The 27,561-nt window shown below is 45.6% G+C and overlaps 1 protein-coding gene across 3 annotated transcripts in view; it reads right to left on the reverse strand.

Moving 5' to 3' along the window:
- Nedd9 (neural precursor cell expressed, developmentally down-regulated 9) overlaps positions 1–27,561 on the reverse strand; it is a 170,130-nt gene that overhangs the window by 16,719 nt on the left and 125,850 nt on the right. For 2 of the 3 annotated variants that reach the window (XM_048420236.3, XM_048420313.3), the window contains one exon: positions 11,593–12,030. In XM_048420236.3, coding sequence (XP_048276193.3) covers positions 11,593–12,030 — 438 coding nt within the window. Of the gene's footprint in view, positions 1–11,592; positions 12,031–13,883; positions 14,113–27,561 lie in introns of all 3 variants that reach the window. The other variant, XM_085699417.2, reaches the window with a different exon arrangement.

Raw genomic sequence — 27,561 nt, forward strand, 5'->3', positions numbered from 1 at the left:
GAATTTTGTATCCCAGCGTTTTCTACCTGGATCACCGCAAAACAGCTAGAGAAATGGCACGCACCAGGTAATCATTTGCCCCTGCTATTTAGAGACGGGCAGGTCAGATGGCTCAGTAAGTAAAGTGCATCCTGGTAAAACCTGACCACTTCAGTTCAGTCCCTGGGACTCACATGCTAGAAGGAGAGAATCAACTCCTGCAAGTTGTATTCTGACACACCACATGGACGTGCATACACACACAGACACACACACACACACACACACACACACACACACACACACACACACACACACATTAGACCAGGATGGGACAGGGCAGGAAGGAGAATAACCAGGCTCCGGTGTTCTGCCCTAAAATCTTCACCAGAACTAGGCAACTCAGGAAATATGCCACTCAGAAAGCATAACCGGTGCCGGCGAGAGGTCAGAGCGTGCCACTGCAATGACAGACCCCACAGCCTGGTCATCAGTTAACCCTGAGATGGTCTAATGAACAAGGGTGTCACGTGACTAGCATCTGTTGCTTTGTCTTGGCAGAAGTGGGAACTGTAATTACACTGCTCTCTGCCTACTTAGCCCCCTTGATTGATGTATACTACCCACCTCTCTTTGGGTTTCAGGCATGAACAAGACTAGGTTGATTTCTAAAACTGATTATTAGGTAGGAACTATTCCACTCAAATGAAATAAAGAAGCACGAACAGAGACACCGGAGCCTTTATTGGGCTTTATAATAACCCTTTGTTTTAAGTGAGCAATTTGTCCTCTTCCTTTCTCAAGAAAATCCTAGGAAAAGAAATGTCACCACCACCATTGCCTGCCCACTAGGACCGGGGCTCAGTTTTCAGCAACTGAGAGCCACAGTGAGCTGCCTGTTTGAAGTCCAAGATTACGTCGTAAACTTCTGCAGGGAGAGGAAAAGCCACACGTTGTCTATGCTGGGTTTATTAATTCTCTATAAATTCTCTCTGCCCAGCTTGGCTGCAGCGGTGAGCTCATTTGTTTACTTGCATAGCAACAACATAATGAAAACTCAGTCTGACCTACAAACACGCCCTCCCAGGGCCATAGCCAGGCTTAACCCACCCAGCTGCTGGCTTCTCTTGCTTTCTTGGAGTCCTTTTTCTCTCTATTTTGAAGACATGACTTACTTTCCTTTAAGGACGTTTGAGATTTGATTTTATGCTGGAATTAAACATTTTGTAAGCCATCTAAGTCACAGCCAGCCTCCCTCTCCACTTGAGAAAAAGGCAAAGAGAAGGAAGGCTCAGAAATGAAACGGCGCTCTTGGGTCACTTGCGTTTGCCACAGCCTTGTATGTCAAAGCACTCAAGGGAAACAGTACCCTGATTGTTAAGCCCCTAACATGTCTCCCCCGGTGCTGCCAGGAAGTCCTGTGTATAGCGAGAACTAAAGCAATATTTAGTTATGGACTGACCAAGCACCAGAGAGCAGCGAAAAGCACTGAACATCAAAACTGTGGTGGGAAATGACGTCTGGGTTCCCAAGTGACCAAGGTCTTTTATGGGACAAAGCTGAATAGAGATGGTGACAATTAGGCATTGAAAGCCAATTTTTAAAACCCTTTTAGTTGGCTGAAATGTTCTTTTGAATGAAACCCCAAAGGACAGGCATTTGGGCTCTTTTGTTATCTGAATAAATTCAGCAGAACCATGTGCATTGTTATTGCATCAGGATTTAGAAAGATGCCCTAGACTGCCCTGTTGGACCATGGATAGGAAGTGATGGAGGAGAAGTTTGTGACCAAAATGCCAGTGGGTATAACTCAATCCTAATTAGTCTTAATAAGTAAAAACCCGGAGTCAGATATTAGGGGGGGAAAGCTGGAAGATTAGAGAAGGAGAGCAGCCAGTCACTAGTTGTTACCTCTCTGAATCCTCAGACTGCACAGACAAGATCCTGTCTCTAGGAATCCTCAGACTGAATCCTGAGCTCCTGTCTCCTCCCACTTTATATTCCTCTCTCTACCCAGCCATATCACTTCCCATCTCCACCTCCCTAGTGCTGGGATTAAAAGTGTGAGCCACCACCGCCTGGCTCTGTTTCTCTTTGAGACTGATTCAATCTTGTGTAGCCCAGGGTGACCTTGAACTCACAGAGATCCGTCTGCCTCTGTCTCCAGAGTGCTGGAATTAAATGTGTGGCACCACTGTGGGTATTATTTCTCCTTGAGTAGGAGGCCTCTCACAGCTTAGTGGGAGGAAGGATGTGATGGCTGATGGGACAAATGGCACATATGACAGAATTTGGTGCCAGTTCTGTAGACGGCTGCCATGCTGAGAGAGGTACCAGGTCTCTTTCTTTGCCAAGACCGTGAGGCTTATATAGGGAACAATGGTAGAAAATAGTAAGAGCAAAGAGGAAGTGCTTCCCTGTCTTATAATAAAGCATAGAAAACAGCTCTCCAAATGAGGAACTTCCTGGAAGTTTTCTTGTGTGCAAGACCCGTGTCTGTTAAAAGCTGAGTTTTTGCTGTCTAAGACACCTCAACTCTTGCCCCCCGTGCCCCCATCTGCCCTTGCCAGCTTCTAAAAGGAGGAGTTCATCTAATGTGCACAGTGGCTGTGGATGGGAAGGTGGGACGGGCCCTAAGGAAGGGAAGGAACAAACTGCCAATGTTTAGGGGTCAAGCTGAATTTTTTTAAAAATGATTTTTGAGGGTAGGTTATTTAATGAAATCTTGCAAGTGGTTCTGGGAAAGAATGTGATAAGGCTATCTGGATCAGAGCATTTTGTCAAAGGCCGTTAGAGAAAACCCAGATGCAGTGGTCACTTGGCCGTCGAGGGAACTAAAGTGTGGGAGGTCACTCGGCCAATCAGCACAGGAGTGAGTCGGAAGTCACTTCAGCTGGGGCCTCCAATCCTTTCTCGGGGTCCTGTTGCCTATATTAGTGACACACACCACACTTTCTAGAAACATAGGAGGAAATGTTCTCAAAGAAGTGACTTCCATATACGAGAGATACAACTTGAAAACTGTTGTATTACTTCGGGAGTTTCCCGTCTACAGCTAATTCAGTCTGGCAGACAACTCCATTTGATTATAGGACTGTATCCATTTGGAGCAGTGATGTCATGTGAGAAGATGTCCACATGGCCATATGCTCAGTGGTACTGCAGATCTGACATCTCCCAGATGGGTGCTTTGGACATAAAGCTGGGTGACTGGAATCTCTATGTCTCGGCTCTCTTGGTTCTTTGGCTACTGTGTGGCTGTGAGGTGCGAGCCTTCTGCAGCAACATTAATTCCTGGCCAACACAACATCTCTTAGCACCCTGGGTTCTGGTGAGCTGGGATTGCAAGTGAAGAAAATGTGCCCTCTTGCTTTAGGCCTGGCAATGCCACCTGTGAGCTGGGATGTAGAAACCATTAACTCTGGAGTCAGACAGACATGAGCTCAAACCAGGACTGCCTCTTGAGAGAGGCCGCGAGTTAACTCTGGCAGATTGACTTCTCAGACCTCAGCTGTTTCCTTTGCAGGGTGGAGGGAAGGAAAGCTACACTATGCACGTTGGAAGCTGCCAGGAGGGTTAGATGACACAGAAGATAAAATGCCCTTGAAATGGAGCAGAGGCTGGGAGGCATTTTAAGGTCATTTCTGTACTGCAGAGTCGAAGCCACATTGCAGGATAAGACTGGGCATCATGTTTCAGACTCTGATGTTCCATGAGGTTCTTTTGAAGAGTGAACCTCTTGGGTCTCTCCAGAAATTAACAGCACCTGCTGAGTGTTCACACACACTGTCCTGTGAGTAAGCCACCTGTACCTCGGGCACCGGTGGGCAGACTTCTAATAGCTACCATGGACAACCTGCAATCTGTGAGTTGTATGTATCCCAGGATAGCCACGAGTGTCACCCAAGACATTTGTAGATGGCACAGTGTCAAAAGAGTTGGGCAAACCTGCTGGCTGCTACCCCAACACGATGGTTCAGGTATGACTACTTAGAAAAGAGTATTTGGACCATGACATTTTCTAGTCCCGCATTTTGTGTGCAATGAATTCTGGTGAGCTGGTTTTCTTCTTTTTTTGTTTCTTAAAGATGCATTAAAACAAGATTTTTCAGGTTTTATCATTCAATAATAAAATAAGCAGTTTTCCTGCCTGCCCTCTCTCTCTCAGAGAGCATTCATTATCCATGCAGTGAGGCCTCCTGTAACAAGCGACATCTTACTTACTCAGATAAGCAGTCACTTAACAAGCCATCGGTGGTGGGCAGGGAACGTTAGCCTTTGTTGTCTCGGCGTGGGTGTATGCAAAGTTACTAATGTGCCCTCAGAAATGCGTATTATCTGTGAGCTTTATGACAGACTATTGCTGAATCTGAAGACTTTGGCACTGACCAAACAAAAAGGACCTTTGTTCATTGAAGGAGGTGTTAGGGTTTGCTCATTCCCTTGGCGTGGGTGACCGTCTGGGAACACAGCCTTTCAGTTCAGGGTGAGCTCAACCAGCCTCACCCCACACTGTTGAGAACCTTCAAGGCTCTGTGAGATATAAAATGCACCTTGATCTCTCAAGGGAAACATTGTAGGTAATAGTTCAGTACTCTGGGCAGTTTCACAAGCTAGACCCTTAGGAATATTTATTAGGTTTATCTTTATATAAAAATGTACAATTCTGGGACATAATTGCACTTTACTGACTTTATATAAGAAAAAAATCTGGGAGTATCTTCTACCCTAGGATGAACTTTTTAGCTGTGTATGTGTGTGTGTGTGTGTGTGTGAGAGAGAGAGAGAGAGAGAGAGAGAGAGAGAGAGAGAGAGAGAGAGAAGGAAGCAGAGAGGCAGAGACAGACAAACAAATAGAAGACAGACAACAGGGAACAAAAGAAAGGGAGGTAAAAAGTCAGAGGTTGTCCTCTCCAGAAACGCAAGTTTCCTCTAAATCTATTTTTTTTACTTGTTAGTATTCAAATAATATTGCTTAATATACATAGCAGTTAGCTGGCTGGTATCTGAGGTTGCCATAGGCAACTGATTTCAAAATGCCTAAATGCCAACAAGGGAAGTCTTTGGTTCCTAAGCCAACAGTCATGGGTGTCTGTCTGTCTGTCTGTCTGTCTGTCTCTCTCTCTCTCTCTCTCTCTCTGTGTGTGTGTGTGTGTGTGTGTGTGTGTGTTGTGATGATTCAGTGTCTAAGAAGGCACAGACACCATAACTAATGCATTTCAGGATCTTGTATTACCTTTCAGGAACCAGTCTGGAAGACCTGCCTAAGTCTTTGAGTCATTTCCTGACAGCATTTGTCTGTGCCCTATTTTGGAATTGGCCATCTTAGAGATGATGTCATGGGGCTTGGTAAATCTTGACAGTTCTCGAGTTTTCTAAGAAGCCACCACAAACTAGTGCTTGCCCCAGCCTAAATAACGACAGCCCATCCCATTTCCCATGAGCCCACAAGCTCCAGAGTATCAGTGAGGTGTGTACATAGTGTGGGGTCAGAAAATGGGAGGGGAATATGGGATTTCCAAGGGAAAGTTTTAGGCTGCAGATGAGTTTTAAGGTGTGAGCAGTTTGAAAATAAACTAGGAGGGAAGGTGTCCTAGACATCACGGTTCCCACTGCTCTGAGAGTCAGTATACAAAGTCTTTGAGTTTTCCCTCTGGGAGACTATGAAAGAGTTTACTAGTCTTGCTGACAACACAAGAAAAACGTTAGGCCTCAGACAAGTCCAACATAATATTTTTTTCCTATTTTATTTGATTTTTTGAGACAGGGTCTTATAGAGTCCAGACTGATCTTTAACTCAAAATGTGGCCAAAGATAGCCTTGAACCCCTGGTATGATATGATTGCCTCTGCCTCCTGAGTGCTGAGATTACAAGCACGCTTCACAACACCTGGCTTAAATGAAATCTAGGGCCTCTCACATGCTAGACAAGTGCTCTTTTACAGAGCTAAATCTCCATCCCTAAAGCCCAAGTTTATGTCATCAGTTTTTGCTTTGGTATCACATTTCTTATTTAAGGACGGTTATGATTATGGAAGATGAGTTGTGCATCCTGTAAGGGCCTTCTGGCGGGAAACTCTGTGCTCTCTGTCACATCATGTGGCCATGAGCTGTTGGGGAAGGTATGAACAGGAGGAGAGGGGGTGAGTGAGAGGCACAGAATCACCTTTCGGGGGTTAGTTTTGAGGTTAGCAGAACTTTAATAGTTTGTTCCTTGCTCATTTATTTGTCACACCCATCTGTGTGCTGATATTTGGCCGCATGTCCCGGCCTCCTCGAGTCAGAAGGTAGCTCCGAACCAGTATTCCAAAGAGGGCAGAATATAAATAATTCTGCTAGTTAGAGTTAGAGCAGCAAGTCTTACAGAGCTACTGTCGAGGGCTGCGGGGATGGCTCTGTGGGTGAAGGCGCCTGCGGTTAAGCCTGCCGGCCTTACTTCAATCCCAGAAACCCACACGGTGGAAGGAGAAACCAACTGCTGTGAGCTGTTCACTGACTTCCACATGTGCATTGCACCCACACACATCCACGGAAAACAAAGATATACATGCTTATGAAAACTTAGCTAAGTAAAGACTTGCTTTAGGAAAAGAATAACCAACATTGTTCCTCACACAGTCAACCGGTATGTCCCGTGGCAGTAGATCTCTGAAGCAGAGAAGTGAGGTGGTTTTCCGACCTTTGAAGACCTTTGACTTGAGGGCATTTGGGCCTCCAACCCGAATTCAACTCCCATATTTTAAGTAGAATTTTTCCTTTTTAAAGACTGAAAACTTTTTTTTTAAAAAAAAATTCAGCTTTTCAAATTATTTGACTATGAGTAACTCATTTAATTTAGAATTGTCTGTGAGTTCTTGGCAACCTCAACACATGTTCAGAAGTCTTTGCAGAGTGAGAAAGCCCTAACTAACAAATTGTTTTCCAAATGTAATGGAAGTGTCCCGAGTCCCACATAGAATTAATGAGGCTTGCGTGATGATCTTTCCTAAGCGCTTGTCTTGGGGTTGATTGATTTCTGTTTTGCACTTATTAAGCTCTGCATTCTGCAACTCGAAGTTTTCTCTTTTTCTATTCAGCTTTCAAACTTTTGCACAGGCCTTGGGCACTCTGCCCATAATGCTTGATGAATAAAGCAGCCCCGCACATAAAACCCAGGGAGAAGAGCCATGCAGCCAAGCACAGTGTCAGCGTGTGAGGGTTCCAGATGACTTTGATCCCTTACCACCCTCTCCAGAATTCTTCCAGAGCCAGGGAGAGACCCGCACGCTCAAAGGGTTCGACACATTTGCTGGGAATAGAGTGTGGACGTACTTGGCACATACTGAGAAACACACATGCTCCATACATTCAACATGAATGCTGAAAACTGGGTGTGGGCTCAGGCACCTGTTATCCCAACATTGGGGAGAATCAGAAGTTCAAGGTCATTCTCAATCACTTATCAAGTTTGAGGCCAGCCTGGGGTCACTTGGGACTTTGTCTAAAACAAACAAAGCCCAAACCCAAACAGAAGTCTGAGAAAGGAGAAAGGAAAGAAAGGCAGGAGACAGGACCTGAAGCTCCCACAACAGTAAACATCACACAGCTTTGTGCCTACTGTTGCCATTAACTTTCCCAGCATGTGGTGAGCAGGTTTATTCCCACTTCACAAATGGAGGAGCAGTGTCTGAGAGAACACCTGTAATCTGCTGAACACACAAAGCCCCGGAATGCTGGCGGGAGCCAGACTGAGGTCCACAGAGCTCCTGGTCTCCCTGGTTCACAGAGGGTGGGTGTGTGGTTCTCATTAGCACTCAGTAGGTAGTAAACTCTGGCTGTGGGTGTGCAGGAAGGCTGGGGGAAGCAAGGCAGAAGGTAGAATTCACCGTGCCCTTTGTGTGGAGTGATTCATCAGGCCACAGTGGCAGATGAACCTTCTGAAGCCCACGTTGTACCAACGCAAGGGGTTCTGAACTGTGGAAAGCCCCGATCACAGTCAGACTGGAACCCATCCAAGCCAGCCCTTGTCACTCCTCAGAGTCATTTCTAAGTGCAGTCTTTGGCCAACTCCCGCTAGACTAGGCAAAGAGTTTGAGAAAATGTAGGTTTCTGGGCCTCCCCTCTGAGATTTCCTGAAAGAGGGGCCATGAGGCAGGCCTAGGAATCTGCATCTGACTCGATGTCCCTCCCTTTCTGGGTGTCAATCTTGCTCATTAAAGTCCATAAGCTCAGAACAAGTTCCTACTGCTTCCTCATTTTCCTTAAACAGCTTTTAAACATCACAGCGAGAACTACTGGAAACACCTAGGCCTTGGTTTATCACCATTTACAGACAGAAAATTAGAAGAGAAAATGAGTGAGTTATTTAGCTAGCCAAACTTCTAAAATGAGAAACAATAATTAACCAGCAGACCCGCATCTGCTCTCCCATACACTGAGATGGGGTCTGACTTAAGTCACTCAGATTCACATCCACTGGGAGTTACACCCCAAGGGAGATGGAGCCCAGGGTCTTAAAGCAGTTACTATTGCCTGGAAGGTTGCAATTACCTCCTAGTAGCTAAGCCATCTCCATTAGGAAAGAAAATGTAAGAAGAAAGAAAGAAGGGGTGAAGAAGGTGGGGGGAGGGATAAAAAAGGAAGGGGGAATAAGGGGTGGAAGGAAAAGCAAAGGAAAGGAGGGGAGGAAGGAAGGAGAGTGGGCTGGAGGGAGAGGACAGTGGGAAAGGGGGAAGGGATAAAAGGAAGGGGAGAGAAAAGGGGGAGGGAGGGGAGGCGAGGACAAAGGAGGAGAAAGAGAAGCAGTAGCAAATGAGGAGATGGGAAGGAAGGAAGGAAGGAAGGAAGGAAGGAAGGAAGGAAGGAAGGAAGGAAGGGTCAAAATTACTCCCCTGCAGGTGTGAACCAGAGGTTCAGAGGAATGGAAGCAGGAAAGCTGCAGTCTGAAAGGCAGCGAGACACTCTCACAGGGTATGCTATGGAGGACCCTGGTACGTGGCAGGGAAGGGCTAGGATCACCTCCCCTGACCTTTCCATCCTAGTCCACACCAGGCAGATCCTCACTGTGCCAGCTCCCACTTCAGCTGCCAGGAGCACCTTGCTTAGTGTACACTGCATGAGGGTTTGCAGGGTTTCTTAGGAGCTGGTTCACTGCCGCAGGGCTTGCCTGCCCTTTGCTGAACACAGAAGGTTCTGGGGTGTGAAAGTCACAGAGCAAAAGAAAACGTGGAATGACCCGGAACCACCTGAGGGTCTCAGCCCCTGACATCAATGAAGACCCGGAGAGGAGCCAAGGAGAAGGCTGCCGCCGTCATCCACAACACAGGCAATGGGAAGAAGGCTGAAGCTCCAGACTTCCCAGATATGCGACTGAAAAGGTTGAGAACTGAAAAGGAAAACATGTCACCTTCCTGCCAAAATAAACTGTGATGAAAGTTGGGTCCCTCTGCCTTTCAGCCAAGCATTTCCTGTTCTGGCCTCCTCTGTCTGCCTCCAACCAGTTCAGATGAGGGAGGGCTATTTTTAAGGTGCAAGCCACCGAGACAAGGCATGAGAGAATGACTTATTTATAGTTACACCTTTCAACTGTTCTTTCCCCCTCTGGGGACAGAGGCCAGGCTTGGCGTTCCTTCCCTTTGGAGCTGAAATCACTGGGGTGAGAAGGACCTCGGAAAGTCACGTGGCTGTCTATGGCCTCTAGCCAGGATCTCAGTCCTGAAGACTTTACATTGGGAAGGTGTCTACCTCATCTTAGACAAAACTCGGATCTGGTGCCCTTGAGATGCATTTTGTTAAAACATACATTTTGTATAATAGGTGATTAGGAAATGCATTCATTGGTAAGGAATCCAAAAATAAATCTTTGTTCCCCTGGCCCCTTTTTAAAAAGAGGAGTTCTAGTGGCTAGAGAGATGGCTCATTGGTTAAGTGCACTCATTCTTGCAGAAGACTGGAGGTTTGAATCCAAGCACTCACACGGTGGCTTACAACTATTATTAACTCCATTTCCAGGGGCTCAAACTCCTTCTGGTTTCCTTGGGTACCAGGCATGCATGTGGTGCGGACATAAGCAAGCAAACCACTCATATACATAAAATAAAAATAATCAGTCTTTAAAAAACAGGTTTACTTAGAGAAAATATCAAATATTACCTTGCTTACATAGATTTGTAAATTCATCTACATTTTGTGTCAGCAGTGACAAGCTTCTTCTGGTATCTAACGTCACCCTTCCTCTTGGAATCTGGAGATATTTTCTTATTGTATGAAATTAGTCTACTTTTAATAGCAAACCTTGAAGGAACCACTGGAAGTTTCTGACAAAGGAAAGAGGAAATCCCTCCCTTTAATGGGTACAAAAACACCATTGTGGGTTTGGCTGTTGGCCTGCAAGCCCAGTGCCATTATTTTCTTCCCAGCACACACACCCATCTGACCTTGTATTTATTGCTTCCCTCAGCGCACTGTAAGCTTTGTGGAGGCTCTGTTTAGTCTTTAATTCACCACTTTATCACAAGTATCAAAAGTACAAAACATGTCCAATATCCATGATCTAATAATGCATTTCTATTCATCCCAAGTGGCCCTGGGTTGAGACTCCAACAGGTGGGGCTCCCTAGCCACGTGACTTGGGGAAGGTCTGAGGTCACTGGGGGAGTGGCCCCCAGAGGAGGCGTGATGGCAGCAGGAAAAGGCTTTGCCACATCTGAGCTAATGTCCAAGGCAGGTCCTAGAACCGGCAAAACTCTGAGATTAGTACATAAATGTTCCCTCTTTATGAAGTTAGCTGTCTCGAGTATTTGGTTATAGGGATGAAAATCTGAGTAGTACATCACATTTTCTTATAATTTTTAAAAATGACATCTCCTAAACATGCAAGCATTCACCTTCGACCTTGGACATCATTACCAGAATTATTTCAAGAAAACAAGGATGGATTTATTCTAAGTCCACTAACACCTCTGGATTTTGAATAAATCAATCTTTAAACCCAAAATCTAAAGAATGAGTTTGTAGACAGGGTGTCCTTTCAGCCTTTTTTACTTCTACTTTTGATTGATTGATTTTTTTTTTTTTTTTGGTTCAGACAGACTAATTCATGATTTAGCTCATAGCCCAGGAAAAAGGATCCATATGGTGTCAGTATGCTTGAGTAACAACTGGGGCCACACTACTCAAGGAAGAGGTAGAAAAGACTCCAAACCACTTAAACACAGAATCCAGATCTAACAGACCCATCACACAACTGAAGAGATACAATTGTATGCTTAAGTCCAGTCCAGAATGAAATACCATTTACACAGGCTGGCTGTCAATAGTACTTGGCACATAGTAGTTCAACAAAGTATTGTTGCTGGATGTGATATCACATGCCTGCAAACCCAGCACGCAGGAGTCCAAGGCAAGAGGATCTCAAGTTCAAGGACAGCCTGGGATGAACATAGTGAGACTCTGTTTTGGGAAATTTTTTTTTTTTGTCATCGACTCATCAATGGAAATTCGATGCAATAATGATATCTGGGGTAAGTCATTTAGTATGCTTGCTTTGGGGCAATTTCCAACTATTATTTGTGGATTGCTTCTATTATTCAAAATGGCATAAAAGAAAGAACAAGATTCTAGTTAATCACTTACCTTTTTGCCTAGATGGGGCCCATTAGTGCCTCCAGGGTTTCTCTGAACTGATGGTGGCACTTGATACACGTCTTGTTCTGGGGTACCATGGCCGGTAGGAACTTGGTAAATTCCCTGATTCTGGTAGGAGGGTGGCACCTGATAGACGGTATCACGAGATGCCGCCTGTGAACTCGGCACTTGATAGAGTTTCTGTTGGCCAAAGGCCATGGGTCCAGGAGTAGGCTGCTCATGACTGGAGGTCTCTTGCACTGGACCAATCAGAAGCTTCACCCGGTTGCCTGGGACGATGCCTTGGCGACCATGTAGGGAACACAGCCACCATCCCTCTAGTCCTCCTGTGTTCTGTTCTATCACCGTTAAGATGTCTCCCTTTCGGAAGGCCAGCTCCTCAGCGCACTCGGGGACATTGTCATATAAGGCTCTTGCCATCAGATTCTAGGAAGGAAAAACAAAAGAAGATGTGTTAGAACATTAGGGCTGTCTCCTTAGCACTTATACAGCCCATGTGTTTCGGGACAGACGCACTTCCTGGAAAAAGAGAAGAAATATGAACAATAGCCTGCAAGAAAGGAAGCAGATGGTTCAGACAAAAGACAGACACAGCTACACTGTGTCTGCCACCAGTGACATCAGACAGACTCCTCAGAAAAGCTCAAAGCCCCAGAAGAGATCTTCCCTCCAGTGGTGGGTGCTTTGCCAAGGAGTTAGGCTAGCATCGCTAAAAGAGTTAGGAAGGGGTCACCAGGCAAAGCATTCTTCTTAACTTTTTCAAAGCAAAATGAAAGGGAAGAACATTCCAAGCTGTTCGTGCACCGCAGCGGACTGTTCTCAATGTTTTCATATATTTCAGGCGAAAAATAAGTCAAGGAAAATCCTAAATGACACATACTACAAACAGAAATTTTATTCGGCATTGAAATGTAAATAGAGGTACGCATAATTGTGCCTTGGCAGGGCTTACCATATCTTTTATGATTAAGGAGGCCCTTGGATGCAGGAGGAATCTACAAGCAAAGCATAGGATGTATTCTGGTAATCAAGCAGGGACACAGTCTGTCTTTCCAGACCTGGTGGTAGAGAGGACCCAGGAATGCATTCATGCATTGGTCTGGTCTCTCTCCTACCTCTCTGAGAGCCCTTCTTTTCCTGCCACGTAGTCACCTACTTCTTAAATCTCGCCATTCACATCTGAAAGGCTGTGCCTTCTTTTCATGGGCTCAGAACACTCTCTGTCTTTGTATGAAGGCTTGTCTGGCACATCCAGTCCTCAGCAGACAGCTAAAGTAGGCATTGAGCAGAGAGCGAGCAGCCAGTCTGTGCTGACATTCCTGGAAGGCTTTCAAAGGCTCTGAAGATTCCCAGCACACTGGCAGCCAGTCCCACATGCCTGCCCCTTCCCAGAGTGCCGAGATGCGGGGAAACATAGGGAACCCATCGCGGGCATCGGAAAAAACTAAACGTGACCCCTCTCATATGTCATTTAAGCGTTTGGATGCACTTAGTGTCACTGTGGTGGGGCTCATTCTGGTTGGCTGGGGCGTGCTTATGACTTAATTTCACACCATAATGTATTTGTGGACTTCGGGACTGCTTTTCTTTGGACTCTTGCCCCTGTTTTCCTCTCCAGAAATGTGGACTTCATCTCCCAGTCCCATGCTTTTCATTTCTTTCAGCTGGGCATGCATTAATCATCTTCTCCTGGACTCTGTCTGAAACCACAGACCTCGCACTGTGTGTAGGTCTCTTGGGTGGAGCAGCTGTGTAGGGGAGGGGTCTGTGTCTGCTTGGGAGTGTGGGAGACACCCACTCCCACGGCTTTCCATCTCTGAAGTGATACAAAGTTTGTTTTACTTTCACTACATTTTTAATTATTTTTAAAGTTTTTCATACAAGGTACGTTGGTCATAACTTTGCCTTCCCCCAAGGTCTCTCAGTTTCTTCCCATCTCCCTACCCAATTAACTTCAGATTCTTTCTCTCTCCCCACAAAAACCAAACCAAAGAAAAACAGAAGGACAAAACCCACTAAACCATAACACCAACAAAAAGCACAGACAAAAAAAAATGGAGTATGTTTTCATTTTGTGTTGGTCAACTACTTCTGAATCTTCTTTTTCCATTAAACACAGTGTCTTGCTATACTGCATCAGCCTCAGCCTCTCAAGTGCTGAGACTACAGGTACATATCAGTGCAGGTGGCTAACCAATCTTCTTTTAGTGTGAACACACACTTTAAGGAGGAGAGATGGAGCCACAAATATCATCACTACGGGATGTGAGTTCACTGACCTCCATAAAGAAGCAGTGGTAGCTCAGCTCGGAGCTTTTGTTTCAGGTGAGGGTTTTCCTTAGCTGCTGTATTGTATGAAGCACTGGGTTCCTTCTAACAATGAAAAGCTCATATACAAAATAATAAGATCTGGCCGTGACCTTGCCTAGTTTTTAGAGTCATTAAAGAATGTGCCAGGATGCTGAGACGTCTGTGTTTCTCTTCTCCCATCTTGTGAGTGTTCTGTCCCTGCAAAGAAGAGTCATAGGTTTACAGAGGACAAGATTCTAGTCCTTTGTCCCCTGTCACAGGAAAAGAACTACACCAGGATTATCATTTTAGAGCTTCAAGGGAACTAGCGGCTCTGTTCTGTCCTGTTCTCCTGGGCCTGTTCAGTCACTGGGAATGGTTGGGGAGGAAGCGCCTAGACGAAATCAGAAGCAATAGATCTGGGGCAGCCACGTGGGAGCTGGGAAGACTGATAGCTGTGCAATCATACTGACTTCAAAGAAGGGAAAGAAAACAGTAGACAGGCAAAGGGCTGCAGCTCAGCCAACCACAATCAGCTGGAGGTATTCACAGCTGGGCCACTTCCCGGTCCTGGAACACCACGAGGTGCTGAGTGGAGCGCTGGGCCACACTTGATTAGAGGCAGATACAAATCCCCTTGTGAGTCTGCTCCATATGCTTTGTCTTGTGCCCGTGACCTTCCCACTGCCTGGCAAGCAGCTTGCGTACTTACGCCTGCACATGAGATATAGGGATGTTCCTAGGAGAATCCCAGAGCACGCTCAGCCATGCAAAAGCGGGCACTGCTGGTGAATTCTCCTGCTCCATTGCCCACAACATCTCTCCCGTCTTCTCACTGCATAACGGGATTCAGAGAGAACTTGTAGATCTCAGCCTTGGTTAAAACAAGACTGAGTTCTTCGACCTCTCTGCAGCCTAAAGATAGTTAATGCGTGTAGCTAGTCACTTTCCTAAAAGGGTCATTATAGTTACACACCCCTGTAGAGAGTTTGTGAGCCTGCTGCTCTGTTTTAAAGATGAGGACCCAGGTTTGGTTTCCCCAAGGGTCACCCTTGGGTAGCAGAGCTGGACATAGGACTGGGGTTTTCTAGGTTGATCCTCTTCTCTAGGAAGCTCTTTAGCGAGTTTGCCACGAGAATGAAATAAATGGATTCAAATGAACATTTCAGCACTGCCGGAGACTCGCAGGCCATTGTGGATTTTGATTTCCTTTGCTGGGTGGTACTTGACTTCAGGCTTCCTGGTCACTTCCCTCTTCTCAATTTTCAATCAAGAAACCATCCTAGTGGTTCCGGGAGTGGTTAAGGCTGCTCTCCCGGAAGACCTGGGCTCAATTCCCAGCTCCCACATGACAGCTCCCAACCCCTGTCACTCCAGTTCCAGAGCATCCAATGCCCTCTCCTGGCTTCCAAAGGCACAAGGCATGCAAGCCGTGCACAGAGAAGCCTGCAGACAAAATACCCATTACACAGAGAAAACAAAAGTCATTTAGAAAGTTTTGGGTAAGAGGCATGGCTTCTGTGTGTTTGCTTAATGAGAGGCCAATGATAAAAGGTAGAACCTGGGGTCCTCACTCCAGAGGATACGAACTCATGAGAGGGCCAAGAAAGAGTTCATTCCTGCTTTAGAAGTGCGGGGGTGCTCTTCTTTATAGGAAAGGTGTGATTCTGGAGGCCCCAAAGTCAGAAGCTCTTCTCTGAGCATCTTAAGAAAACACCAGAGAGGGCAGAAGTCCACTAGTTAAGATCTACTCTTTCTTACCCCCTAGCCCCTTTGGTATTTATCTCTTGGGGAGGGGGAGGGGGCTGAGGGCTGGTGTGTGTGTGGGGGGGAATGTCAACACAGAGACAAATCAAGGGGAGATAAGAGCACTGGGTAATTCTATACCCAGCTGGATGCCAAGTTTCCAGAGATTGGCAGTTCCAAAGGCAGAGAGGACTGTTGGGCATGGCGTGGAACTTGGAAGACAGAATACTCTTCAAGGACTTAGAGTCCAGCTCTTCCACCTGAGAGCTAAGAAAAAAAAAGGAGGTTCAGGAAGTTAATGATTTGTAAGGTCACCTGGCTAGAAGACCTTAGGACTTGGGTACGAAGGCAGACCTCCTGTTTCCTGGCTTCTGGGAGGAGGGGAGATAGTCTAAGGTGACGCGTGTGTCCCCTCCTTTTGTCTAGCAGACTGTTGAGATAGCGAACCCGAAGCAATTGAAATTTCCCCAGGAATCCCATGCTGGGGGAAGGGAAAGGCAAGAGCCTGGTGCCAGTCAAGGGAACTTGTCTTCCGAGTAGGGATCTCCCACGGCTCTGCCACGCTGTCAGACCCTCTTGCGGAAGGAACTGGAGGCAGACAGCGATGGACTGTGATGGACAGGAGGGCACTTGGACCAGGACTATTAGTTATGCACACCTCTTGCCCTGGGCTGCAATTTAAATCCATACCAACGTCCTAGAAGACGGGCTGGGGGCTTGCTGGACCCTTTCATTTGTTCTTTTCTCCAATGCAGCCATGCTGAATTAATCTCCTTTCTCCCCTGTTCACTCTTCCGCCTGTCTCCTTTTCCATTTCCGGAACGTGGGCCCGGTGTCTGAAATAAAATCCACACCCATTCTCTATAAAATTGAAATGGGTTCTGAGCTCTGCGTTCCTGGTTCTCTGCTGGGAGAACGGAATTGGTTTTCTTGAGAGCTTAGCAATTATCTCGCTCTTTAATTGATAGAGGGAATACGGGGGGGGGGGGTGAAATCTAGCTTGTTAAGGCTGCCAGAGCACAGGCTTATCCCCTAAAATTCCAGTACAATTACTTTAATGGAGACTGGATATCAGTGTCTATAAATCCCATCTGAAGAGACCTTGCCTGTCAATCCACCTCATGTTCTCTAGAAGTTCACTTAGTTTGGCTTCTCTTCTTCCAAGATCGTGCTTCCTGATTCTTCCTCTTCTCTGGGCCACACACTCTTTGTCTCCATCAATAGACCATTCCCCTTCATCTCTTAAGTAGTCATGTTTCCAGCAGACCCCTCTTTTGCACTTGTCCCCTCCTCTATCTCACTGCTCTCAATATGATCTGTCTCCCAGGTGACGACATAGGCATGCAGGTACGACCCAGACCGACAGCACAGAGCGGATACACTTGTGCACTCCTGTTCTTACCCGCTTCGCTGAATGACGGGACATCTTTGTCTCAAGCCCAACAAATGAGGAGACCCCTTTCCTGCTGCTTTAGCAATGGCCTGCCCATCCTGGGAGCCTGAGGTTGGCACATTCTTCACTACCTGACCCCAGTTGTCAGACGTCATATCCTGTCTCGCAGGTCCCCCAGGTGTGAATCTTAGCAATAACTAGGTTGTTTTGCTTATTTGTTTTAGCTGGCTTTTTTCTCCATTTTCCTAAAGTAACATTTCCCAACTGGTTCTACTTCATTAAACCTCTTCCAGCTTAGAACCCATCTTCCATATAAAGAGAATAACTGTCTTCCCAAAATCCATCTGATCACTTCCCGTCTAGTTTTCTATCATTCTGTTTCTTTGTGACTGTGCTGTCCAGTACATGTGTGCACATACATGTAGAGGTTATATGCTGTCCGGTACATGTGTGCACATGCATGCAGAGGCTACATGCTGTCCAGTACATGTGTGCACATGCATGCAGAGGCCAGAGGATAGCTTCCAGGAGTTGTTTCCTTCCTTCTACCATGTGGGTCTCAGGGATCAGACAGACATTGTTAGGTTTGGGGACAAGCACCTTTACCCACTGAGCCATCTCTCCATGTTTCTCCACAGCAGGCTTTGCATCACCCCATTCCAGACTGTGAACTTAAGTTCAGAGACACCGCCTGGCTCTATTTCTATATCCAAAATGTGAGCCCAGTGTGTGAAACAAAATCCATACCTAATCTCTACCAAATTGAAGTGGGTTCTGACCGCTGTATCCCTGGTTCTCTACTTGGAGAGAGGAATTGTTTTTCTTGAGAAAAAGATGTTAAGTTAAAAAAAAATACAGATGCAGGTGAAGAAGCAAGACAAGCAGAAGCATGAAGAGTGTGTCCAGGTCACTGGAGCCCAGGGCCTGGGAATAAGAGAGACAGGCAGCAGGAAAGAGCCAGCCCCTCCCTATTTAAACAGGACAATGACGCAGATCGTAGCCTGCTCCCACCCCTTCCAATCTGGTGTGTTCGCAACTACTGAGCAAACAGGAAGGCCAAGAGGAACTGACCATCCCAGCGGCAGAGAATACAATGGTCCCTTTAAAGAGCCTTCCCTCCCGTCTGAGTCTGGTAGGTGACAGAGAGCCATTCACATACTTTACCAGAAAACTTGCTTCTGTTGTTCTGGGTCCTCAGACTATGGCTCAGGAGTGGGAAAGTAAGAAAACAAAACAAACCTGGCTGTATGGGTGAGCCACAGTCACATGACAACTTCTGCCCTCTTCCCCCCCTCCCCTATTTTCCCTACTGCTATCAAAATGTCAAGAAAGCTTATTACTTCGACTGCCAGGGACATTATTTGCTTCTCCCAATACAGAGAGGTGTGATGTGGAATTTCCATGGCCATTCACGCTATCCTTTGAAGAGACACAATGGCTGGTGTGTCACTCACTGTGACTGATAGCATCATCAATGGCTTGGCGTCCTTTTATTATTTTTACTTCATTCTATATTTATGCAGGAGAACCTGCCAAAGACTCAGGGCAGCCTCATTCTTGATGACAAGACTTTCCTGTGCCCAACCCCCTGCTCCCAACGTTAGCCCAGGTCTCCAGCAGACGCTAGCACATGCACGCATGCCTGCATGCAGAGGTACCCAGAGACCAGATCCTGAGAAACAGACCCACTAGAGGAAATGGCCTTCATCAAGGAAATCAGTTCTTAAAGGAAGCTGCTGAGAGAAGAACATGGCCAAGGTCAGCCTCGGGGCACGCTGGCGAAGAGAAAGGCTCGCGCTTTTGTTTCTACTGACAAAAATCAGCTCTGGTCAGAGATTAGTTCTGCCATTTTGGTTACATTCACCCTCCTGGCTCTCATGGGCACCTTTGATGTGGTATGTGTGTGTGTGTGTGTGTGTGTGTGTGTATGTGTGTGTGTTGGGAGGGTACTCAGCCCTTCTCCGATGAAAGCGGTCATAGTCTCAAAGCATGATTACTTACAAGTATTAAGAATTTGATTCTTGGGAGCTTGGCTCACACTCTGTTCTTGTAAGTGAAGATCTGGAACACTAACAAAATTTTAAATTTGAAGCTTCTAGATGTTATTAAGTAAAAGACAGGGCACCTCTGGGTTCAGGAACTAGAAGATACAGTATACTGTGATAGGGATGTTTTCTGAGTAACTGTTCATTGCCTTCTGCTCACCTCCACCAGTGAGTGACTGGAAACAGCCCCCAGGAAGGCAGCAACAGGCCCCAGCTAGGTCCTTGGAACACTGGTCAAGCTCCTGAGCACTGGTCAGGCCTGTCCGACATTCCCCAGTGAAGACTATTCTTAGCCAGCGGACCACATTTCCACCAATGAGCTTTAGTTTCTGGAAACTGCTTTTATTAAGCCCTAAGGCTTCTGCAAATAACTCAGACCCTCTGTGAATAGTCTCACCAGCCACTTCGTCCCCAGTGCTGAGATCTAGAGAGATAATTTGGTTCTGTTTTATGCATTTCTTACTGAGAGAAGCTTTAGTACATGATATTGTATACTAGGTTCCAACAGGCATTCTTTGAGAAGGCAGAGGATAACATTAATATTCTCTGTGTATAGCAGTGTGTGTGCGTGTGTGTGTATGTGTGTGTGTATGTGTGTGTGTGTATGTGTGTGTGTGTGTGTGTGTGTGTGTGTGTGTGTGTGCGCGCGTGCGCACGCGCACGTGCCCACAAGGCTCCCAGGCATACAAATCTGTACACTGGCCTAGTCCTATTTGATGAGTGGTCTGTAACCAGTGTTCTTTTGATGATTTATAGACTAAAGCGATGGCTCTGCTTGAAAGAGGTGAGGACATCTAACATTTCAACATTCAATAAAAGGGTCCCAGAAAGAAATTTCAGCCTCCCAGGATTTGTGCTACATGATTTGGGCAGCATACCTAGGATATTGGAGTGTTTCTTATGTTGCTAGATCCACTTCTTCCCTGTATCTGAATAGCTATCATAAATTCTCCTATGATATGAGATTGATGGAGGGGTGACAAAATAACATAGAGTGTAAACGCACTGGCCAAGCAAGACCGGCAATTTGAGCTCCGTCCCTAGAAGCCACAGTGGAAGCAGAGAGCCCACTCCTGACAGTTGTCCTCTGACCTCCACATGCATGCTCTGCATACATACACACACTAAAGAAAGCTAGAATTTTAAAGAATTCATTCTAGAAAATAAAAGACATAGGCTGGCACCTGTGTCCATGCAAACCGTGAGCAGAGCAGAAACCTTGGCTCTGTATAAGAAACATCCCAGAAGGGCAGGTAGGTAGATACACTAGTATGTGTGTGACTTCAGAATGTCTAAGCTCATGATGGGAGATGAAGTTGACTGTAAGAAAAAGGAATTAGATTTTTTCATAAGGATGATAATATTGTTACCTCCGTGTCTCTCATATTATAGCATATCATAGCAATCTACCAATCAGTCATCCTTAAGAGTTCAATTTTCTACTTGCCCACAGCAATACTTAAGTGGTACCAAGGATCTTAAAGAAGATGAGCATACATGGGTTCCTCTGTTTTCAGCATCGTCTTTGTTTCACAGCCCAGAAGGTCATAGATTAGATTAACAGCAGAGCCTGAGATCACAGCTGGTTATCTCCCCGTCTAGAGTTCCTCCCCCACCATGAGGACGTCCCTTCTGAGACTCTGCTCCACCTAGGAATTTAGTGATGCTGCTGTTAAGCCTTGGGATTTCTATACATTTGTCCCAAGTTGCCTGGTTTTGATAGTTTTCAATATAGCGTATTGGCAAAGGATCAAAAACATGGGGCAAGTATGAACTCTTTGTAGGTTGCTGTCCCTAGATAAATCTTACAGGCGCCATATAATGATGAAGTCTTGACACCCACTCACCCAAAAGATAGGTTTTATTAACAATAAAACAACCTTTTGGATTCTGGCCAGCATTACAATGCTGGCACTGGATCATATCTGACTGCCTGTCTAGACAAATCCCCTAACATTCAGGGGAAGAGAAATAAGAATGAAGTTAAACAGGAGTACGAGAGTCCAACCCATTCGATTATAATGTATTTCCAAAAAATGATATCATTTCTCCAAAACCAAAATGCACAGCTGTAACATCTATAAAGTGTTTGAAAGTATGAAAAGTTTCTGTTTTTACATTCTCATGTCTTTATCTTCCTAGACCAAAGTCTGAATGCGAGGTTATAATTAAATACATTAACTCAAATATACCACCATCCTTGTCAGAAACCATTCGATGAACTGTGACGTCACTCTTTGCTGGGACTCTCGCACACGTTACTTGAAAGTGGGTTGGGGGATACCTCAGTTTGTATATTGCTTGCCTTGCAAGCATGAGGACCTGAATTCAATCCCCAGAACCCATGTGAAGAAACACCAGACACAGTGGTACCTATTTGTACTGAAGAAGTGAAGACAGGTAGGTCCCTGGAGCCTGCTGGCCAGTCAGTCTAGCCTAACTAGTGAGCTCTAGGCTATGAGAGACCCTGACTCAAAAAAGCAGGGTTGATGATCCATAAAGAAGCAGGACACCTGATGTGACCCTCTAGCCTCTGCATGCATGTACACACCCACATGACTATGAAACCCTTCCCCCAAAGTCACTTGATCTGCGTTTGTTGCCTTGCTGCTATTATCCACTTATCCTGTGAGCTCTTCAAAGAGTTTTAAAGTTTGGATCCACACCCTTGGCTAAGAGGTGTGTACACTCATAGACCATTAGCATTGCCACCTAACAGTGGTCACAAAGCTGTTTTGGAAGCTATGGTATCTTAGCTCGTTACATTACAGAGAACAAACTGTTCTCTACTGCTGAAGTCTAGACGCATACGGCAAGATTCCGTGCATACTCAGGGAGGGATTCGGAAAGCCTTGGGAGAAATGGTTGTCTTAGAGATGGTCTGGAGGTTTCACACTTGGCCTGAGGGAGATCTTACGCTTCTAAGTATTGTGTAGTCTTCCCATGAACAAATAGGGGCTAATCTTAGAGGAGGAAGTTAGTTTGGGGTTAAGGTCTGTTACATTAAGTCATCACTAAATTGTGGCCAACACTTCCAGGAGTGGAATTCTGTACTCTCATCTCACAAAACCAACGAGGCCATGATTTTTAAGCAGAAGGAAGCAATTAAAAGAGGATGGCAGCTTAGGGTCAAAGAGATCTTGTCCAACCAGTGGACATTTGATGTTTGAAGACAGTTTTTGGTTGTATCAGTGTGTGTATACATGTCTGCATTACTGGAATCTAGTCCCGGGGTGTTGCTGAGTACACAGACCAGCCCTCCACTGGCTAGAGAAATGGCTGCTAAACTTCCCTGGGAAAGTCTAGTCTCTATTCTTGTACTTAAAATAATGGCAACCAACTCTCTTTCCCCATCTGTGAAGTCAGGATAAAAAACAAGTTCTTCTTGGAAGTGTTATGAGAGTCCATGGAATTGCCTATGCCAAACACTCCGATTCCTGCAGGAGAAAGAGACTCTAGGAGGTGGGAGCAGTTACCAGCATACTGTGCTGAGTTCAGGGAATCGTGTCTTAACCGTATTCATCCTCGCCCCAAAAGAAAAACTCCTCCAGGAAAGGAACCCAGACCAGAAATGATCTCATCGTGATTATACCTGCCACACCAAAGGCAGGCACAGCTCACCGAAGGAAATTCCTTCCCTTCAGCCATGAACTAAGTTGCATCTGTAATTAAGATCTTAATAAGGAGGGTGGGAGGATGGTTACAGATGCTGCAGGCTACGAGGCAAGGAGCTACCTGACCAGGTTGAAAGCAGGAACAATTGAAACACAATCCCCCACTCAGGTGTGCCAAACAAGCCCACATTTCAAACTGAGCTTGCTTTCATTTCCAAAGATGCCGATCCCTGTACGAAGATATAAAAGAGAACCTTATTATTTATGACTAAATGTGACTATGACTGCCTATGAAGAACCCAGCCAAATCCCCTTTAAATATGCTCTTATATACCTTCCCGCGAAACGCTGCCATGACAGGAACGGGACAACTGACTGATCTCTGGGGCAGCTCGTGTTGACCATCTGTAGAGTGCCCATGTATTCCTGAACTTTCCATGGCAGGCCTCAGTTTCAAATATCCTTCCTATTGTCAGGCCATATGTCCCAGTCTTTGGTAATGTGGATACATCCATGAAAACCATGCACGCACACACACACACACACACACACACACACACACACACCAAAGGATAGCCTTGAAACTATATTTCTTGCTAAGGGATCTCTATCTTGGTTAAATTAAGAATTCAAGAGAAAAATGGGTACTGGTAAGAATCTGTGATTGAGAAAAATGGATGTTCTTTTATAGACATGACGACTTGAATAAAGGAGTGGGGTGTGTCCCTGGGGCCTCTGCATCTCTGGGATATTGTCTAGGAGTTTACATCACAGTGTGGAGCCAGGAGGAAAAGGCTCTTGGTCTTTCTGTTGTTTCTGTCCCCATGTCCCATTTTCCTATCACCTTCAACTTGGTGAGGAGTGGGACTGAGAATCATAGCCCAACATCGAGGTTCTAGCCCAGGAAGCTGGGGCCTCAGAATTCTGCTCTCTGTGTCAGTCCCTGGGTCACTTTCCTGTCAAGCTCTGAGCTGTGTCACAAGTGACCAGGAATAGGAACAGAATTGGCAGATGGCTGACATTAAAGACAGCGATCTCGACAAAGGTCGAGTGTCCACAAATCTGTGTGCCCATTCTTTCCAGTGTGAAGTTTTTGTATATTACTGCTAATTCTAGGAGGTGGTGGTTCTCAGAGGGTAGAGAAGCCCAGATCCATCTTTATCAGAAGGGAGCAGAGTTATGAGGACAAAGAAGCCTCGATGAGTTCCGGCCGAATTGCCTATGGGATGCTAAGTTAAGTCAAGCACAATACACCACCAACTACTGCCAGTGAGCTTACCGTTAAAATACAGGAGCCACCAAAAGACTTCTGCCTAACAAAAAGAGATGAGGACAAACATGTAGGGCATGTCACACTGTTGAAACACACAGCACCTCAACAAAGAGGAGAGGAGACATGGCTCCAATCTGAGCACGCTGTGTACTTTGATTAGTGCAACTTTCCACCAAGTCTCACAGATGAACCTCGCCCCTTCACTGCTCCCCATGAGAATACATAAAGAATTAAAATTGATTTGATTTCAAAGGGAGCCATCAAGCATTTTTGTGGTTGACAGGGCTTGCATGTTTACACATTCATGGTTGTTCCATCCTTATTTCTGGTGAGCACACATGTCAGCATTTCATACAGGAACTTTTCTGGGGGGGGGTGGTTAACATCTTGCACCTTTACTGTGACATACTGGAAATATCAGGAGGAATTCAAATTTGCAACACTAAGATCTGCCAAGAAATATGACACCTTCCAAACTGGCCCCAGTTTTGGAGAATACATAGAATTTAGTGGATATGGTAAAGTCCAAGAAAATGAGGGAAACATTCCACTAGCAATTCTGTGTGTGTGTGTGTGTGTGTGTAGTTGTTCATTGGGTGTATACACGTGTGTGTTCCAGTGCACGTGTGCACAGAGGGCAACAACAGGCATCTTCCTCAATTGCTCCCCATATTGGTTTTGAGACAGGGTCTCTCGCTGAACCTGGAGTTCACCTATTCATCTAGCTTGTCTGGCCAACGAAACTACAGGGATCTTCTTGTGTCTGCTTCTTTAGCACAGGGATGGTAGGCTTTTGACAGGGATCAAACTCAGCACAGCAAGCCCTTTACCGACTGAGCCGTTTCCCCAGCCCTTCCACTGACAATCTTATTCTATTCATAATCGGCTGTCCCAAAGCCCCACCTTAGCCACGGCAAACTGATGTCACAATCATCAGTACCAATTCTCTCCGGAGTACCCACCCATTCCATTGTCCCTAGATGATATGCCTCCCTCAAGTTACCCAGATCGCATAGTCTATTAAAAGCACCCTCTAAAAGATTCAGCCTTTCCAGTTAGGGGTGAAGAAGGTCTCCAACGAGATCACTTATCTTACAATGGAGATCCTTCAGGAAGAGTCCTGGCAGCCGACTGCAGCTCCCTGGCATGCAGAGTCCTCATTAGCCAGTAAGAACTACCGCAGGCAGATGACTGGAATGTTCAAAGTAAATAAGATGGAGGGGGTGTTGTTGACGAAGTCTAAACAGGGCTTTGGGGGATTTTTGTCTTCTTTCCATGCCCAGGCTTTCTGCAATCAGCTATTGCCTAGGAAACCAGCAGTTCTGGCATTTTAAGTTGGAAATATTGTACTTGTTCCCAAGGGCCCTGCTGCGTTTGTCTTGGCAGAGAAGCTTGGTAATGAAGTCTATACGTTTCTGAGGATAGTGCCGCGGTCCTGGGGGCTAGCATTCCAAAGGAATTTGTCCACTCCTTTCTAACCCTAGGATGATTTAAGAATAGATACCTCTTACGATGTTACACTGACGTCACTGCGTCTGCAGTTGATCGTGAATGAGTTAATCATGAGCGTTCCACATCACCCCTGACTGACTTTCCATGGATTGCATTTGTTTAAATGGATGACTTTCTGTTTTCCTCACAGCCTTTGTTAAGGGTAAATAGTCTCTCCTACCCCTGATGTGGTATGTATATATGTATATGTGGTAAATGTGTGTGCATGTGGGATATAAATGTATGTCCTGTGGCTGACAGAGGACACTGGCTATCCTGCTCTGTGATTCTCTGTCTCATTCCCTGAGAAAGGGTCTCTCGGTGAACTTGGCGCTCACCATTATAAAACTAGGCTACTTGGCAGCAAGCCCAAGCCATCCTTCTGTGGTCATGCCCCGACCCCCCCCCCCCCCAGTAGCGCCAGGGTGATAGGCATGAGCAGCAGCAACAGGGTTTTTTATACCGTGCTGGGGATTTGAACTTGGGTCTTCATGCTTGTACAGTGAGTACTTTTTTCTACTGAGCCATCTCCCCTTCCAAGAGGAAACAAATGTAGAGAAGACTTCTTCTTAAACTTTTTACTGTATAAGGTTAATATCTCTATGTATCTGTTTCTGTTTAGGTATACATCTCTCTCCATGGTCATGGGCCCTGATGGTACCTCATACATGATGAAGTTATCATCATATTCTATCACTGCTCATAGATTTGTGTGTCTATCTATCTATCTATCTATCTATCTATCTATCTATCTATCTATCTATCTATCTATCTTTATCTACCTATAAAAATCATATATCAAAAATGACATAAATAGCTATTAGTTATCAAATGTCTACTATGTTCTAGGAACCAATGCCTTTCATATATTATATTCTTGCAGCTACCTAGTAAGACAAAGGCTTAAAGTAGTTGTCAGAAAGAAGCAAAAGTGGGATTTGAAACATGTACACTTCCATGTCATACAGAAAAAGGCTGTTGGCATTGGCGTTTTCTGTAATTCAGCATCAGACTACAATATTTGTCAAGTACCCACTAGAAGAAAGTCCTGTAATTTCAGGAATTCCAAGTTTGTCAATAACAGTGAAGAAACCAAACCTAGGAGTCATTGGCACATGGGGGCTGTGTGCTGTAGACATGCTGCGGGGTCTCTGGACCTGGGGTCTGCATTCCGACCATGTACACTCTTGCTGTGGAATACTCAGTGACACTCAACCCTCTTAACTTAGTAACTGGGATTTAGACATGATCTTGCCATGAAACCCACCCCAACCTTTCAATATCTAGCGAGTACATGCACTACAAGGAGATCTGGGACCAGCTAGCATTCACTGTCTACTTTCTGCACGCCAGGTTCTAGGATAAGAACTTTATACATTGGCTTAGACTTTAAACTAAAAGGACAAAGCAGTTAATTACCATCTCAAATCTGCAGCTAACCTGAAAGCTCTGGGAGTTTAATTTGCCCAAGATCATAGGGCCTTAAGTCCCAAGGAATGGAAATGTCTTCCCCCACAAGCCACTTTGTTCCTCTTACAAGAGTAGATAAAGCCAAGTCCCTGCCTGTTCAAGACTGACAGAGCCTACATTACACTTTCAACAAGGGTTTGTCTGCCAGTCTGCCCCTACATACCAGAAAAGGATGGGCCTCTTGCATTCAATGAGGCTTCCTTAAAACTGGAGTCTACCACAGGTACTGTTTAGATAGTCATTTGATTAAATGGGGTTAATAAGTAAGGCAGTGTTAACAGCGTAGGGCAGAGGTGAAAAACGTAAGCAATTAGAGGAGACAAAGGTTTAGACTTTGATTGCTTTATGGAGTGGATAGATGAGGAGAGTTTACTAGTGGGAAGTGATTGGCTACTCAAGTCACATAGGCTTGGTGTCCTATGCCCATGAAAGGAGTAAGAACCCCACAGAGAGTCCAAGGAGCAGCCAAGGTGGGGGGCAGAGGCTGCACACGAGACTGTTATGACCATGTAGGTAGCTGGGTGGGAGTGAGCCCCACAAGGATCTGATACTAGAGACACACAAAAGGAGGGCTCATTTGAAAAGGTAAGATAGGTATTGCCGTAAAGGCACGAAGGGGAGAGAGGATCTGCCAAG

Source organism: Myodes glareolus, chromosome 14 (genome assembly GCF_982192425.1).
Source record: "Myodes glareolus chromosome 14, mMyoGla1.1, whole genome shotgun sequence".
Classification (NCBI taxonomy): domain Eukaryota; kingdom Metazoa; phylum Chordata; class Mammalia; order Rodentia; family Cricetidae; genus Myodes; species Myodes glareolus.